Below are 14014 nucleotides of genomic sequence, written 5' to 3'. Positions count from 1 at the left end.
TGTGCATGCCCTTCATAATGGGGATTGTATCTGTGTGCCATTGTAAAGGCATTGACATTTTTGGCCTAGATATACAGTTGTGCTCAAATGTTTGCATACCCTTGGAGAATTGGTAATATATGTAAAAAAATGTAAGAAAACATGAGTGAGCTGTCAAAACACGTCTTTTATTTCTTATGGGATTCACATTCAACTTCAACGTCGTAACAGAATGGCACAATCATAATACAAAACATGGCAACAAAGAAAAAAATTAACTGACCTGTGTTTAAAAGTCTGCATACCCTAGTTCTTAATAATGTGGATTGCCCCCTTTAGCATCAATGACAGCGTGTAGTCTTTTGTAATAGTTGTCTATGACGCCCCAAATTCCTGCAGGTGGTATAGCTGTCCATTCGTCTTGGCAAAATTCCTCCAGGTTATGCAAAGTCTTTGGTCATCTTGCATGAAGCGCACGTTTGAGATCTCCCCAGAGTGGCTCGATGATATTAAGGTCAGGAGATTGTGATGGCCACTCCAGAACCTTCACCTTTTCCTGCTGTAACAACTGGAGGGTCATTGTCATGCTGGAATGTTCAAGAGCATCCCATGCGCAGCATTCGTGCAGAAGAATGCAAATTGTCTGCCAGTATTTTCTGATAATGTACTCCATTCATCTTGCCATAAATTTTCACAAGATTCCCCGTGCCTTTAGAGCTCACACCCCCCCCCAAAAAAAACATTGGTGAGCCACCACCATTTTTCACAGCAGGGATGATATTCTGTTCACTATAGACCTTGTTGACCCCTCTCCAAACATAGCACTTATGGTTGTGACCATAAAGCTCTATTTTGGTCTCGTCACTCCAAATTATAGTGTGCCAGAGGCTGTGAGGCATGTCAAGGTGTTGTCGTTCACATTGAACCAGGCTTTTTTGTGGCATAGGCACAGTAAAGGATTTCTCCTTAGGTTACCTGTGGGTTTTTCTTTGTATCCCCAACAATTTTTCTGGCAGTTTTGGCAGAATTCTTTCTTGGTCTACCTGACCTTGGTATAAAGAGATCCCTGAATTTTCCACTTCTTAATAAGTTATTGAACAGTATTGACTGGCATTTGGATATCTTTTTATATCCTTTATTTAAAAAATAAATTAACCTATCTTTTTATATCCATTTCCATCTTTATAAAGTTTCATTACTGTACCTTGTTACGCAGGTCTTTTGACAGTTCTTATCTGCTGCCCATGGCTCTTTATTTAGCCTGCTCAGTGCATCCATGTGAGAACTAACAAACTCATTGACTATTTATACACTAATTGCAATTTAAAAAGCCACAGGTATGGGAAATTCACTTTTAATTGCCATTTGTGTCACCTTGTGTGTTGGTAACAAGGCCAAACATTCAAGGGTATGTACACTTTTGATCAGGGCCATTTGGGTGATTTCTGTTTTCTTCATGATTTAACTATGTGATGATAAATGGCTTCATATGAACACTATCCTTAAATAAAAGAAAGTTTTTTTGCATGATCATTCATACTTTGATTACAAGAGCCTTTTAAAGATTTGTTTTGTTTTAGCCTGTATATCAGCAAAAACCTACATTTTCAATGGGGTGAATTCAGAAAATGTAGGTTTTAAATACACTGTATATCTGCAGTGGAATGATAGTTTCACATTTATTTGCCAAACTTTTTTATGTGCATAAAAAAAGGGTATCCTATATGCAGAATTTCTATTAGTCACCAGAATTCAGAACAGCTTCTGTTGTCAAATGGAAAAGCAGCTCCTTTATCATTAAGAGACACATTTATCTCTCCTATAGCCCACAGAAGAACAATGGCTGATGGGGCAAGCAAAATGCCTTGGTAATTTCCTGGTTTGCTATAACTCTTATAACAATTTTCAGTTTAAGTGAGAAAACTAGCACTGAAAAGTATAGGGAATCACTGCTATCTAAATAACTTTTTCATATTTTTGAAATATACAAAAAAAAAGTTGTGTAAGCTGGTTGACCAAAGTGCTAGTGCATTAGAAGGTCAGATTTGGTTTGAATGCCAACAAGTATTGCTATAATTTGAAACAAAGTTGTAACAGAAGTGCGTCAGGTATTCAAAAATGTAAAACCACCACAGGTGCACTTGGAGTGGCGATGATAGGGTAGCGTAAATTTTTTCAAACTTTGAAATCTACATTAATTGCTTGTAATTGAATGTTTTACGCTACCCAGTGTATATTGTTCTTTGCTTGAAGTATTGCTATAATTTTGCTAATTCAATTAGTTAAAGCTTAACTTTTTACTAAAACATGCCAGGACTTTGAGGTTGATAATAGGCTGCTACAGTTTCTCATAACTTGGATCTGTGTATTATGTTACATTAGAGTAAACTGCTTTGCATATAAAGGAGGCAGTGTCAGGGGGTGATAAGGTATGTAGTCAAGGGCATGGGGTAAGCTGTACAAGGTTAATGTTTAATTTCAACAACATTTTTCAGTAGTGGGTAACATCCATGACATGGATGGATTTTATTATAAATATTTAGCTAAATTACTACAACATTAATGTAAATATATGATGAAACAGATTTTAGAACACAGCACCAACTAACATCTGAATGTATGGTTTGTAAAGGACTGAGGTCATTGTATCTTCTACATCTAGGAATTGAATTGAGTCGCTGCAAGTCTCCAGAAAGTAGATGCAGTGATGCATTATACTATAAAAACAACAAGAAAAAGGATCCTCAGGGTCCTGTTTTTACTGTATATGTATCGTACAACGTTGTGCTTGCATTTGAACATGATTTAGCAATTAATACAATTTCCTACTGAATATATACAGTTGGAAATATTTGGACACTGACACAATTTTGTCTCTGTTTGTCTCTGTATGCCACCACAATGGATTGATATGAAACACCCAAGATGCATTTGAAGTGCACACTTTTAGCTTTAATTCAAGTGGTTTAAGAAAAATAAAACATGAAAGGCTTAGGAATTGCAACTATTTTCATACACAGTCCCCTTATTTCAGGGACTGCAATGTTATTAGACAAATTAACAAAATCATAAATAAAAAAAAATATATATCTTTTTAATACTGTGAGAATCCTGTGCAGGCAATGACTGCTTGATGTCTGGAACGCATGAATATCACCAAATGCTGGGTTTCGTCCTTTGTGATGCTTTGCCAGGCCTTTACTGCAGCTGTCTTCAGTTGTTGTTTGTTTGTGGGTCTTTCTGCCTTAAGTTTTGTCTTCAGCAAGTGAATTGCATGCTTGATTGGTTTGAGATCATGTCAATGACTCGGCTGTTGCAGAATATTCCACTTCTTTGCCTTAAAAAAAGTATTCCACTTCTTTTCCTGGGTTGCTTTCCATATGCGAATGCCACACCTGGAATCAACTCCAGACCTTTTCACCTGCTTAATTGAAGTAACGAAGCCCACAACTGTCCATTAAACAGCTTTTGAGTCAATTGTCCAATTTCTTTTGGTCCCTTGAAAAAGAGGGGTATTTCCTAAACCCGTCCTCCAATATGGATGTGAATACCCTCATATTAAAGCTGAGAGACTGCACTTTAAGCCCATATTCATTATTTAACTGTAACTTGAATATATTTTGGTAAACAGACAAATAATTGTCAATGTCCAATTATTTCCGGACCTAACTGACGTAAATGTCAATGTTGACTAATGAGCTATTCATACCTCTGGTGTGGCTTGGGACTCTCTTGCGTCCTGTGGAGGAGCTGTGTATGATGTTATGTTCGTAGTGAGCAATCTCCATTGTAGTGTTAGTACGGAAACCATCCTTGAAACGCTGCATCAATGCCTCCACCGTCTCCTGCTTTGGGTCAAGGTCTGTGGGAGACAATGAAAGAAAATATATATATATTTTTTTAAGGATTCACACTTGGAAGTAGCAAATTTTGATAAACAGCAGTACATTTAGACAAGGACGTTTAAATTGTTGGTAGCATTTCATTTAACCAGTAACATGGATTTCTGTAGTACGCACATCAAATGTCCCGGTGCAAAGTTGCAGTTCACTTTTTTGGGGTGAGAGAATAGTTGTGATGTTGTGTCTTGAAGAGAACCGAAACAGATTTATTTTACACTTACAATTTAATCATTTAGCAGATGCTCGAGAGTGAACTACAATTTAGAGCATTCATCTTAAACTATCGGCATAGTCAATGCTAGAAGATATCAGTGGGAGAATTATTTTATGTTACTTATTTCAAATACATGTTTAACAAACATACAAGATACTACATACATTTATTTTCTGGAATCAGTTTTCAATATTTTTATAAAACTAACCTGTTAACTAAGCCTTTTACATTAATATTGCATGACTAAGCCAGTGACTGACAACATGGCTACCTTGCTAATTTACTGCTGCAATTGTGAATTATGGCCTAAATCAACATTTTGGAAATAGCCAATGACCGACCCCCGACCAAAATAAGTATAAAGGTTATGTTGGCCAGCCAAGTAATAATTCTAGCTGGCTTGTTACCCTAGCAAAACAATATAGTGGACCAGATTCCAAAAAATGTACTTACTGGTTGAGAGCTGGGCCCATTTGATGTTAAAGGTGTGTCAAGTACGCTATCAGAAGAAGAAAAGAAGCCAGCTATTTGGGGGTTGGACTCAACAATGACTCACCTGTTAATATATATACTGTAATTTCCAAGAAATTATTTGAATCAAACTCTGTTGTTACTAGGCGTTATTAGTGAGTAACATTTATAGAACAAATACATTGACATCCAAGCAATAGACCGATAAACAACAGTTTCCCTGTTTCCCAGGATTTATTAAAATATCTGGGTAATGTCACAACCAGTTTCAGTCAAAATGCAACTACGGGCTATTCTACAGATGTTATTTAGTTCCAACCATTAATCAAAAACAGATTTTGTTTGTTCATGAAAGACCTATCACTATTGCGGTCAATCTTGTTTTAAAAAAAGCTGTAGCATTGGCAATATACATTCTTAACGAAGTTGCCATAATATGAGAAATTATGTAAACAAGACAACAGAATAGCAGAATAGGATTTTACAATATGATTACAGTAGAATACTGTTGCACAACCTTGGGTTATTATTAAGGTCAGACATGCAGGTGACTGTAGGAAACCTTCTGAGTAGGTAAATACGAAGTCAAGTCAGCTCCAATAGCAAATATTTATCCATTCCTTAATTATAATTTTTCAGTGAATATACAGTGCTGCTTGAAAGTATGTGAACCCTAGAGAGATGGTCATTATTTTAGTATAAAATAGACAACCATGTTTCCAAACAGTTGGGACGTTGGGTAAAATGTAAATAAAAACAATTCATTTATCTCTATATTTAATTGAAAATTGTACAAAAACAACATATCAGATGTTGACATTTTTTATTGTTTTTGGAATAATACAAGTCAGTTCAGGGTCTCCTTTGCGAAATGTTTTCAATGGGTGACAGGTCTGGACGGCAGGCAGGCCAGTTTAGCACCCAGACTCTTTTACTATGGAGCCATGCTATTATAATAAATGCAGAATGTCATCTGGCATTGTCTTGCTGAAATTAGCAAGGCCAACCCCAAATTGTTGAGCAGATTAAACCAAAATAAAGCAAGAATGGGTAAACACTTTCACTTTCAAAACTAAAGCATTTGTTCTCCTCAATTCCCAAACGCTTAAGGAGTATTGTTAAAAGAAGAGGTGATGCAATATAGTATAGTAAAAATGCCTCTGTCACAACTTTTTTGAAATGTGTTGCTGGCATCATATTCAAAGTGGGCATGTATTTTTCAAGAAACAATAATATGTGTCAGTATCAACATTTGACATGTTGTCTTTCACTATTTTATATTGAATGTAGGGTTTAAATTATTTGCACATAATTGCATTCTGTTTTTCTTTACATTGTACACAACTTTTTACACAAAATCTTTTGAAATGAGATTGTAAAAATAACTCACAACATTCTTATCTAAACTCCAATTTGTAAAAAAGTATACTTTGCACTATTTCAGACTATGTCACTACTGAACTGGCCTTAAATTGTAATGTATTATGACTATTGTGCATTTATTTGCAGGACATTTACCAACATAGTGCTCCACATTGCAATGCATAATGGTATGGTTTGCATAGCCCCCTTTTGAAAATCAATTGGAGATGGAAATTCTATTTTGGAGAAAATCACCAAACCCCCTTGAGAATATGATCCATCTAAAACATGTTTTGTCCCATTTGGCCACTGAGACAAAAGATGAGAGAATATTAATTCAGTTGTTTCCTCTGCAATTTAAAAAAAAAACTATAAAAACAAACTATTTATCTAGCGCCTCCATTACCAGAGTGCTGTTCGCCAATGGCACCCAATGCATCAACAGTTCAATTAAAGTGAGATATGTAGACCTGGGAGTCTCTCAGAGGAGCAATGATACATCTGGACAAGGGCTATTTACTTAAAGTGCAGTGTGTGCAGGAGCAGAGCGACGCAAATTGAGTGAAAGGGGAGTTCAGAGATATATATGGCTCAGCTTACAGCTGTGTAGACCACTCTACAGACAGGGTAATTTCTCAATCTCCCAAGCTCACTCTTTCTCATTCTGTCATTCTAGGGTGGGCTCAAATCAATGAATTATTATCATACATCACTTTGGTGGGGATGTTAAGGCAATGCAAAAACTGCAATGCAGACTGTAGATGGGGTCCTAGAATATAAAGGTAAAATAAGAAAAGAATAAAAGTAGAAATACCACAAACTGATTTAAGGCAAGCATTTGATATGATATTATGTTTCCTCACTTGTAGTACTATGGTGCTCACATGCTTACCTTTGTCCGAGATTCTGGTATGAGAAGTAAAACGGCGATACATTTTTTAAAAGGTGCAGTGGTCACTTGATTTTTTATATAATATGTATAAATACAAAAATATATACAAAAATTACAGTACACAACCTTGATTTGCTAAATTTTAACAAAGAGAGGGCTGTGAAATTGAATAGAATTTTTTTAACACCAGTATCAGCTTGCAAAACCTGCCAACTTCTTGCAACAGTCTACAAGCCCTCTTCATGCAGTTATGCATGCAGTTATACAAACTCATTACACCAAAATAAATTACAAATCTTAATTTGGAATTGGTTCAAAAGACCTAGGCTTTCAAGACTGGGAGGTGAAGTCCAGTCCAAGCGATGCTACTGCTTTTTGGTCAGAGACAGTCCTGTGGCTGGAACAAGACATGAAAGCCCTTAATCCTGGGCTCACTCATGTGCTACCAGAGACTTTCAAGATATTTGAAAGGCATTGAAGCATGCACATGCATGCACACAGTCAGTCACTCACACACAAACATTCACATGCATCTCCATGTACACACACACAGAATCTAAGTATTTGCCTGAATGCCATGATACATGTACTGTAGACAAGCCAAATTATGTTTCAGGATAGATACTTTAGCACATACGCATAAAACCCATATCCAAACGCATAACAAATAAGGTATTGAGCAGAAAGTGACACAAGCCCTTAGAAGTCAAAACGTTGAAGAATGTGAAAATGCAATAGGAGTATAAAATGTGATAAGGTCACAATAGATAAAGTTTTGTGGGGATGTGATCGGAGCAATATCACTGAAAACTGACTTTCCTATTGTATACAAGCTTTTTAATGCAGTTAGAGAAAATTCATCAACATCTATCTTTCAAAGAAATGGCAAAATATACAATGGTAACAGTTATTGGGTTACCTTGAATGTTTCTTTGATAATCTAATCTTGAACAAATTTTGTCTTTCTAGCTCTTTTTGTGCCTCTGGTGTGCAAGCAATGCTTTTTCTGCACTTTACTGAGCTGAGCTTGTGGCTATCATTCTCGCTCAGTTTGCAATAGATTGTAAATGGTATCCTGGCAAAAAATTATAATAATATAATTTTTGTTGATTGGACGCAACCATTTAATAGTGGTACCCTGCCTGCTCATTTAATGACAACAAGACGTTGCACAGGGCACTAGCCAGGTAGAGAGCGTGCTGTGCTAAGAAAGTAAATTCACTGAGTATTCCCCATTGGGTCTTTAAAGGTGCACAAGGCTAATCTACAGGCCTTAGACCAGCAAACAAACCGACAGGGCAAGTCGGCCTGCAGGGTGGCACTCACTTAAGCCCTATCTTACCGTGACTGAGGAGTAACAGTCTACTTTGCTGCAAGTTGGAAGGAGGTTAACTAGGCCCCAGACATATTGCATGGCCCTTGGGTGTTCTTTTTGTTACATCATGGAGGTGGAGATGCAACAGACAGAACAAGTTTCTAGTAATTCTCAAACACAAAGCTAGCAATCTTTCAGCACAAAAATTACATGACAATTTATACAAAAGTCTTTCCTTAAGGGGTATAAGATATGCATTCCACAAAAAAGATCATGCTGCGAATTGAGTATTAAAAATGAAACTGTTCTATTGTATTTCCATTTGAAGAAGTTTTGATTTATTTAATACTTCACAATGTTAGAAAAATACGACCAGTTACAGGCAACAACCTAGGAGAAATTACAAATAACTGATTTACTCAGGAACAGAACAACATACTTTTGCCATGTTTGCTTGTGCCCTTCAGTGTAGAAAAATGTTTTACATTCTTAACCAAATACCAACACTACATTTTAATGCAATCACTTTTATTTTTTTTGTCTTTTACCACTGTCTACAAAATGTGAACTGCAGTTTAACAACCCATGTCAGGAAAGTTTGAAATCATTGATAAGATGGCGCAGATGTAAGAAATAAGCACACACCATAATTCTCAGTTTTAACCTGCACCATGTAAACCTAACCATTATTTGTATAGCTTTGTGTGTATAGACTGAAATAGTAAACGCGTCATAATCCCCATAAAACCTAGCGGCAAAATGTGATACTGGCTGGTTTACGGTTCATTTTTGTCACGATAAGGTGAGCAGCAGCGCCACCGTTCCGTGCACCTTCAGTTCCAATCATCACATGAACACATCCCGGACTTTTGTGTCACATGTCTTTAATCATCATTCACACCAGGTCCCTATCTGCTCATTAGTATGTGTTTATATGTTTCCCCTCAGCTCCCCGCATTTGTGGATCATTGTTGTTGTTTTTTAATGTGTCGTGTGTGTTGCCGTAAGTGTCAAGACAACTGCTGTATACCTTTCGTTTTGCTGCTTAAGTCAGCCCATTCTTGTGGTATTTGGTTGTGCTTGATATTTTGTTTAATTAAAGAGATCAACACTGACTACCTTCTTCCTGCGCCTGGTTCGTTACTCCCGCATACGCATGACAATTTTGCATTTTTTATAGAAAAATGCATTGTATTACCAAAGGGTCCTAAACTAGAATAGTTCAACAATTCACAGGCCCATGTTTCACTTTCCACAACTACCTTTCTTTTATATTTCCCAGTCAATATGGGTAAAACAGATTTCCAAACGTGGCTACTCTCCCATGTGCTAATAAGGCATGCAAATGACACTGTGTGCACTACACTCAATATTGTACGGTCTACACTGCAACCAAGCATAATGGGGAAACAAAAATAAAATCAATGGTTTTACACAAAATGGGGTCCAACATTTGCCTTACTCTATATTGATGACCCTTGTTGATATACTTGATCAACAAGAATATTAACAATACCCGCACTCTATTTGCCATGGTCGACAAACTTACAAACCCCCTAAAGCAGATAGCATCAGAAATCATGTCCACTGTGAAATGTAATGAATTTGCATGTTTCTTTAATGAAAAAATGTAAAGTATTAGACGGACCATCAGAACTACACAGTCTAACAATGACATTGTACCGTACCGACGACCACCAAGACATAACTTGGTTATTATGTCACAATTTAATACAAGAAACAGTTTGACATCTTAAGCTTCCACATGTTGTCTCTACACACTGCCATCAGACTTAAAAAAATAAATATTAACTCTATAACAAATAGTTAATACCTCTCCGCAATCAGGCATTTTTCCAACGTCTCTAAAAATAGTTGCCATTATGCCCCTATTAAAAAAGAGAACACTGGATGCATTTATACTGAATAACTATAAACCTGTATCAAATATCAATGTTATAGCCAAGATCATTGATAAGGTTGTCTTCAATCAACTCATCAATTTTGTGATCTCAAGCAGTCTTTCAGTCAGGCTTCCAACCTCACCACAGTATTGAAACGGCCCTGATAAAAGTTTTAAATGATATACAGCTGAATACTGATTCGGATAAAGTAACAGTTCTGATTCTATTAGATCTCAGTGCAGCATTTGACAGTGTCGATCATAAAAAACTTCTAGATAGAGCTGGAATATTGGGTAGGACTCTCTGGGAAAATCCTTAATTGGTTCAGATCTTATCTGGATCGCCGAAGTTACTTTGTCACCATTGGTAATCATGAATCATGAAACTAAGATAGGCGAGGCTTTTGCTAAATGTCAATTATGACTCATACATACATTGTACGTTAATATTAAACATCTGTCATAGGGCCCAACCAAAATGTATTTGTTGGAAAATAAAATATTTTTGAATACCCTGTAAAGCTAATCGTATCATATTTGCTACATGAGACCTCTACAGTACATCTAACAATTATCTGGGAAAATGTTTGTCAGTGGAAATGGTTTTTAAAATGTAATCTTGTGTATTAGCCGCACCTATGTTTTAATCACTGTGGTTAAAAATGTTTAGAAAATCTGTGTAGATGCCCTGGTTTATAAACAGGAAATTACGGTACTGTACAGTGCCTTTGGGAAGTATTCAGACTCCTTAACTTTGTCCACATCTTTTGTCATATTTAACTGATAAATTATTACATTCATTTTTTGCCATCAATATGCCATAAAATATTTTTTGAATTCATTTCAATAAAAAAAAAACTGAAATATCTCATGTATGTAAGTACTAAGAACATATATTCTGTACATTGTAGACAAACCTTTGGCAGCAGTCACTTTTATTTTATTTTTTTGCATGTCTGCACCAGCTTGCACCTGGATTTAGGCAGTTTCTCCAATTATGTCTTGAAGATTCTATTAAGCTCTGTCAGATTGGATGGACATTAAGGATATAGTAGTAAACAAAATTTGTATATATATTATTGTAGTGAACTGAAATGAATTAATGAAAACAAAACTGGAACTAGTCTTATTAGGTTAACAACTAACAAAAATATAACATATAAATATGTCTTAAAAACTAATTGTATGTTTATTATAAATGGTTGTCTTAAAAACAAATAGTATGTTTTTTCTTTCAAAACCAGTTAAACAATTATAGCATTTGGACACAAATGTGGACACCCAAATAAACCAAAGCGGGCTTCATTTTTTCCAGTTTTCCATGGTAATGTATGACACTGTTTAAATTAGCCTCTACACAAAAGTTTAGTCATCTACTATCAAGGCAAACAATAAAAAGATCCAGGGTTTATTTATTTTCATATTGGTTTCATATTGGTTATTTATTTTCATATGTGTTATTACAATTATTTAAATAGATTACATTGTTGCTTAAGTGAGCAATCTTAATTGAGGTAGTTAGCGAACATCTAACTGAATAGCTTCTTCAACCAGCACAATGCATATCTCCCCTTTTTTCAAGGGGCTAGTCATTGGTAAGGCCATTAGCTTAGATATGTAATTTACTTACTAAGTAGCTGGAAAGCAGGGCATTTTCCTTTCAAAGTCATAAGTAAGTGGGTAAATTAGTTTGCGAGTACCCAGTTCCTGTCCTACTTCCATTTGAAGCCCGGCCTTGGGCCTTAATATTTGCTGAAACTAAATGATGAAAAAACATTAATTAGTAAAGACCCTCCCACAAGGGCAAGTTCGGATGAAAGGTTTAACAGACTTATTTGCACTATGTGCAATAGCCTGGGGACAAGGTTATTATTTGTCAAACTATACACTACATAAACAAAGTTGGTAAATACAATATCTTAGTCAACAAGTTGTAAACACAACACCTGAGAACTTGAAAGGACACCCTTCACTCTTCAATAGCTGGTGATGCCCCCTTGAGCTGGAATAAATTCATGTAGCCATTTCTTGTAACTATCAGTCATACATCGATTAGGAGCATTGTGCCCATTCTTCTTTACAGTACGGCTTAAACTGTCATGTACGACGGCTTTCTTGCATGCATGACCTGCTTCAAGTCTATCCCAAGCATTTCAATTTGATTGAGATCCATTCAGTTGTTTCAGTTTCAAGTTTCAGTATCAAGTTTTATTCATCAAATGCATTGAACAACACAGCGTCATCCTGCACAATGAAATTCTTGTGAAATGGCATGCAACAACTACGTATTGACAGTTAAGAAGAAGGATATATATGCAAAAATATAGCCAGACAAAAAAGAAAGCAACACTATACATAACACTGTACACTAGCAGCCATCTGGGTAGTATTATTGAACATTATAGATATGGCAAGTATGGCAGTAATATACATAACAATGTAAACTAGCAGCAGTTCATACATAGTACTGTGAACTAGCAGCAATAATGGTAGTGGTATTGACATTATAGATATGGCAAATCTGGCAGTAATATACAATGTAAAATAGCAGCATTTTTCGAAAGGGTAGGATGGAGAGTATAAACAATACGGTAGAAGTATTGAATATTATAGATACATATGAGTATAATATTCTTATGAATGGTACATGCAAGGGAATATTCTAATGCCCATTAAATGTACCTGAAAGGACATCAGAGCATCTGGTAAGTTTGTTTGTGATCAGTATGATCATAGATCAGTGTTGCTGGTTAAGGAGCCTTATGGCCTGAGGGAAAAAAACTGTTTGTGAGTCTGGAAGTGCATGCCTGATGCTCCGGTAGCGTCTACCAGACGGCAGCAGTATGAACAGACCATAGCTTGGATGGCTGTGATCTTTCATGATGTTATGTGCTTTCCTCAGGCATTGTGTATGGTAGATTCCTTGCACGGAGGGAAGATGGCAGCCGATGATGTGCTCCGCAAACTTTGACACCCTCTGGTAGGACTTGCGGTCTGCAGCGGATCAGCTGCTGTACCAGGCAGTAATGCAGTCTGAGAGGATATATGTGCACCTGTAGAAGTTGGTGAGAGTTTTTACAGACGTGCCACATTTCTTGGGTCACCTCAAGAAGTATAGTCGTTTTTTGGGCAGTTTTCCCTGCAGAGTTCGCTTGTCTGGACCTTTGACTGGATCTTTGATGAACACACAGAGAAACTTGAATTTGGAGACTCTCTCCACTTCAGCTCCATCGATGTGTATGAGGGCATGCCCCCCCTGGCACCATATAGTCAGGTTCTTTACCTCCTCTCTGTAAGCAGTCTCATCATTGTTGGAGATGAGACCCAGGATGGTAGTGTCGACCGCATATTTGAGGATAATGTTGGAGCTGTGTGTGGCCACGCAGTCATGCATGAACAGGGAGTACAGGAGGTGACTGAATATGCAGGCCTGGGGGGCTCCAGTGCTCAGGGTCAGTGCAGAGGAGGTGAGGTTGCCCATTCTCACCACTTGGGGTCTGCCCATCAGGAAGTCCAGGATCCAAATGCAAAGGGAGGTGTTAAGTCCCAGGATCCTGAGCTTAGGAACAAGCTTGGTGGCACAATAGTGTTGAATGTAGAGCTGTAGTCCACAAACAGCATATGTGTTGCCTTTTTCCAGGTGGGAGAGGGCGGTGTGTGTCGTCAGGGTGATGGCATCGTCCGTAGATCTATTGGGGCGGTACGCAAATTGAAACAGGTCCAAAGTGTCAGGAAGGGTGAAGCAGATGTGAGTTCTGAACAGCCGCTTGAAGCACTTCATGATGGTGGAAGTCAGTGCTACAGGGCGGCGGTCATTCAGTACAGTGACGATGGTGGTCTGTTTGAAGCAGGAGGGGACTATAGCCAAAGACAGGGAAAGGTTGTAAAGATCCTCTAGTTGGTTATCCTACCAGTAGTGACAAGGACACTAGAAAAATGCTAAACTACAGAAGAATGAGTCAGGAAGGATAAGAAG

General features: G+C 37.1%; 1 protein-coding gene across 2 annotated transcripts in view; it reads right to left on the bottom strand.

The window, feature by feature from the left end:
- Nucleotides 1-14014, bottom strand: part of LOC105014997 (astrotactin-2) — a 410989-nt gene that overhangs the window by 274927 nt on the left and 122048 nt on the right. For both annotated transcript variants that reach the window (XM_020053557.3, XM_034296748.1), the window contains exon 4: nt 3689-3841. In XM_020053557.3, coding sequence (XP_019909116.1) covers nt 3689-3841 — 153 coding nt within the window. The remainder of the gene's footprint in view (nt 1-3688; nt 3842-14014) is intronic.

This window comes from Esox lucius, chromosome 14 (genome assembly GCF_011004845.1).
Source record: "Esox lucius isolate fEsoLuc1 chromosome 14, fEsoLuc1.pri, whole genome shotgun sequence".
Classification (NCBI taxonomy): Eukaryota; Metazoa; Chordata; class Actinopteri; order Esociformes; family Esocidae; genus Esox; species Esox lucius.
Note: the sequence above shows the minus strand (reverse complement) of the source record. Positions and strands in the feature narration are given on the sequence as shown.